A 4950-nucleotide genomic window follows, 5' to 3' on the forward strand; every position below is an offset into this window, starting at 1 on the left:
TAATAGGTCCTCATGCCTGAGCTTTTCCCACTACAACAATAAAGCCCTGTTCGGATCCACTCCACTCCACAGCTACAACTCTCGGAGTGGAAGGAGCGGCAGCGCAATCGCACAGAGCGGCTCAGACCCAGCTCCTCGCACGGAGTGGAGTTTTGAAATGGGAGAGGTACCGAACAGGCACTAAGTATCGATTTCTCACCATATTGATTTGGTAAACTAAAGGTGTACGCTGGGACCTACTGTCTTTTTTCCAGCCCATCATCACACTCTCGATGGAGAAGATGATCTTCTATGTATGTATGGTGCTGCTGTGGTATAATTATTCTTCTATGAGGAAATGAATATGTTCATTCATCAGCAGAGAAAAGTATCGACCAAATCAGGAGTGTGTGTTCTGCTCCGTGACAACAAGCAACTAATAAGCAAGCGTGCAATGCAGCAAAGTTCAGATATAATGTTGCGCGAGTGTTTAACTGAATCCCGGCGCGATGGCCTACTGATGCTGCGGCCAGGAGCAGAGCAGAGTGGAGTGGAATCTGCCAAGAAGGCCATGAGCTTCAGATTAGCCACTGAGAGTATATAGCAGTTGCGGCTTGGATGCTGAGTAGCCCCGTGAAGGATAGGGAGCAGGTTCCGATAGAGGTTAAGGGCCTGTTCGGAGCCCCTCTGCTCCGCGAGGCCGCTGACCGAGTTTTAGTTCGAAAGTGCAGAGCCAGCAAAACGGTACTCCCGAGATTCTCAATCTCCGCGGAGCGGGCGGACTGCCGAACAGCGCCTAAGAGTGATGTACAACAAATTGCAGTAGATTGGTGGGCTCCATTGTTGAGCAGGTTTACTCAATCAGGTTTGCAGCCATCTATACAACACCTACCTAAAGTGGCAGCATGCAGAGTTGATGTTGTCATCTTTTCTCTCCCTCTCCAGTCTTCCCCCATTTCTTCCTTTCCAAATACAACAGAGTGGATAGCAAGCATAAATCACGGTACAAGACTAGGGCTATCAGAGGTAATAACAAGGTGAAGAAAATCATGCAAAAGATATATCATGATAATCAAGCATAATAATAATAGGTCTTAAACTCCCGAAAGGATCGAAACCAGGTAGGTAGCTCTAGATATTAAAAACAGGTGCTCATGACTTTCCAGGTTGTCACATGTCATCCATCACAACTAAGGAGAAACTTTGGTTTGCATTTATTCTCAACTCATCTACGATGGAGCTCCAGTTTATTGGTAGTGGAGATAGCTAGTGTCCATCCATATCCTTGATCTTCAGCCTGAGCATGGCATTTCTGTTCCAAACAAAATAGGAAAACACAAAGGATCAGGGATGAAGATGATTAAGCAGAAATGGAACCAGAAAAATTTACAAGGCAAGTAATTGTGCAACAGCATTCAAATGTTATGTGTCATTCAAAATCCAGAATGATATAATTGACCAAGCAATGATGACTAGATGCTTCCATACCCCAAACATGTTGTATTTTTCCTTCTACATCGTGAAAAGTAAAGAAAACAATAGTCAATGAGGGTATAAGTCACCAAGGGGGAGTTTTTAGACTGGATTATACACTTGACATGTAGGGCAAGAATATCATGGTGGTATATCTAAATTGAAAAACAACACAAGTGTGCCGGTGTAAACTATGCTATCCAGAACTGATAGGTGTGTGAATAATGGCATGCTTAAATAGACATACATGGAAATTTTATTCCATTACACTATTGTATCCTTTCTCGCAAAAAGAAAAACTACAGTATTCTAAAAAACTGCAAGTATCTACATCCAGAGTAACATGGCCAAGGTTCACCGTTCAAGGTCAGCTTGCTGGTGATAAGAATTCATATAATGTGATATCAATATATGAGAAATGAAGAAGATGCACTACATGAACTTCCATTCTTCAACTGCTAATCCCTCCCTCTAATTTCCCGGATAAATAACCCAAGACAACAACAACAGTCATGACCACATAGAGAGAAAACCAACTGTAGCGTTTATAAATCATGCTACAGGTACAGAAAACATCTCAATTGTTGCTTACTAGTCTTCCTAAAATGGCCTGAGGAATAATTATGTACCTACCACCATTCCATGAATGTACTACACCACGACTGTTGATGAGCCGTTAACTGAAATAATAGAGGACTAATAGTTTGGCAATGCCATTCATTCCGCAACTACACCGGGTATGTTGGTGTATTGATCTAAGCTACAGATTTTAGCTTTAAAGCACACAACAAGACAAAGAAACAGAATAGAAAATAGATTGATAAAGTGTACAATTAAAAAACATTATAACCTCAACAAGACAATAGATTATATGAAGGCCAAAAAACAAACCTTGTAGGATCACCCTTGCGTGCAGGAAATACAGGAGGCCAGATCATCATAAGAGGATGGATTTCACAGAAAAATTTATCACTGTCTTCCTTCTCATACACCTTATGCATTGTTCTACGCTCGATGTCCAAGAGGAATGTGCATCGACCCATGTCCAAGAACACAAACTCAGCATTGTCTCCTGCCTGGTTTATCAGGAGAGAAGCATTGCCATCTGACACACTAAAATCAGCAAACATCTCACGCAAATAAATGGTGTCCATCAGCAACCATGTGTACCCATTGTGGAGCCATATGCGAAGTTGAAACTTCTTGACATGGATAAGATATACACCAGCAACATCATCGGCCTGTGATAATATGGTGTTTCTCTCACCATACTCCATCCCTTCTGGGAGCTCAATTATGGAGAAACTTGAGGCCGCCAAATCCAAGACAATAATGTTGCTCCATCCAGCCGGCACATAGATTTTATTGTTGGACAACACAGATTTAAGTACTGACCATGGACGAGGGGGCTGCTGTATGATCAAGCTATGATTCATGCGCCATATGCCATGTTTCAAGATATATATGTATACCCTATGTTTTCCATCCGTTGTTTGGTGCATCAACACATACAAGTAAGACAAGGCATCATCCTCTTCTTTGGACATGATTCTAGAGTAAGCAGTACCGTCAAATAAGTATGGAGATTGGGGGCGTGGAAACGGTGGGAGGATGTCCATGCCTCTCGCAGGACACACCACGTTGTGTACCGCAAACGTGGTTCCAATTTTATCATGCTGCCTAATGAGGACGTTGCCATTCCGGCAACCAAGGATGTAGGTTGGTACCGACGATACTCTTTGATAAGTGCCCAAGCTAGAGGTTGCGCGACAGATGACAACAGTGAGTTCACGGGGCTGAGGCAATATTGGGATGAAGTGCGGGGTGTTCTGACCTTTGTTGATGTAGAAGCCAAGAAGGCGGGGCGGGTGGATCTCACGAAATCGATGGAGGAAGGCGCGGTTGGAAGCATGGGCGAGCCAGCGTGTGCATACGAGGGCGGAGTTGAGAAGGGTGGTGGTGAAGACGGTGCGGAGGAGGATCTCACCGAGGAGGTCATCGTCCTCGAGCACCTTGGATATCGCCGCCATTGATGTTGGGGAACGCTGGTCAAACTGGGGTTAGGGGAGAAGAATTGCAGGTCGATGCTGGGGATGGGTGAGGTGAAGTCGCCGACGAAATTGCGACACTCATCCTTTAATTGCTTACGTTTCAGGCAATTGAATAAACGACTTTTGGCACCTACCCAAAAATAATTGACCAGCCAGTCTGGCCAATTAAATAAAAAATGGTAACTGTCGCAGTGTGCAACAGCTGTGGGCCACCTGATTTTACCTTCCGTTTTATGGCGGTGGCATGCGTTGCTTGCCTTTGTGATCCCCACATCGGTCTACTATGCTCACCAATCACGTGCTGACCCATTCCAAACTGCTCATGACATGAACGTGCTCCCCTTTAAACAAAAAGTGCACACTTTTTAATGATATTTTTATGTGTTAGTGGTGGCCATGTACAATTTGCAAAGTAAAACAAATGACCATGGAAGTATTAAAATTACTTATGTGTTTTATTTTATAATGCAAAAGTTTATTGTTTCTTACTGGAAAGTTTATAATTTTCTGAGTAGGAAGTGCGATCACCTAAGTGAAAAGATATTTGTACTTGAGTAAAAATGTGTGGGTTTGGTAGAAAGTTTATAGTCCCCGATTAGAAAGTCTATATTGCTGAATAAAATATACTATGTAAGCCAACCGTTTGTTTCCCAGTAGAAAGTTTTATCATTCAAGTAGAAATTTATAATTAAAAAAATATGGAATCTCTATAGTGCGTGGTAAAAGGTATCATCTTAGTCAAAACTTTAAAAAAAATTAAAGTTTTTCTAATACATTTTGAAAGTTTGTGTTTATAAGTAGAAAGTCTATATTGCATGGCAGGAAGGTATTATCTACTTCAAATGCTCATGGTCTTTTAGTTAAATAAAAGTTTTTCCAACATAAACATAAAGTTTGTGCTTCTGAAGTAGAAGGTCCATTTTAACAAGCAAGATGTCCCTTGGGTGAAGTACATTTCTAAATTAACCAATAAATACCGTCTGTTAGAACAGATGAGCTGAATTCTGGGGGGCTCCTTTGGCTTGTGGTCGACAACTGGAAAGTTGGTGATTCCTCAAGACTGCTTCGGTCACGTTTCCCTTGACTGTTTTCTGATGTCATTGATGACAACCTTTTTGTTCAAGAACATCTTGTGTGAAATGATGATATTACCAGCTTTCACTTGCCTCTATCTTCTCAAGCCCAAGAAGAATAGGAACTTTTGGAGTTGATCCTGCTGGATTGTGCCATTCAACATGACTGGTACGTCTCCATTATATCTACTTTTCCTAACGCTTTTGCTCTTGTTTTTTACTCTAATTTGCATAATTTGAATGAAACTAACCCGGACTGACGCTGTTTTCAGCAGAACTACCATGGTGTTGTTTTTGTGCAGAAATAAAAGTTCTCGGAATGGAATGGAACTTTTTGGAGATTTATTTTACAATAGAATAAAAATACTGGAGCC

General features: G+C 41.8%; 1 protein-coding gene across 1 annotated transcript; it reads right to left on the bottom strand.

Moving 5' to 3' along the window:
• Positions 1-1078: 1078 nt before the first annotated feature.
• LOC123129981 (uncharacterized) lies at positions 1079-3554 on the bottom strand. Its single transcript, XM_044549936.1, has 2 exons — positions 2344-3554; positions 1079-1291 (listed from the first exon to the last, which is right to left on the bottom strand). Exons 1-2 carry the CDS (start codon positions 3480-3482, stop codon positions 1246-1248), a joined length of 1185 nt encoding a protein of 394 aa, XP_044405871.1. The 5' UTR covers positions 3483-3554; the 3' UTR covers positions 1079-1245.
• Positions 3555-4950: the final 1396 nt, after the last annotated feature.

This window comes from Triticum aestivum, chromosome 6A (assembly GCF_018294505.1).
Source record: "Triticum aestivum cultivar Chinese Spring chromosome 6A, IWGSC CS RefSeq v2.1, whole genome shotgun sequence".
NCBI lineage: Eukaryota > Viridiplantae > Streptophyta > Magnoliopsida > Poales > Poaceae > Triticum > Triticum aestivum.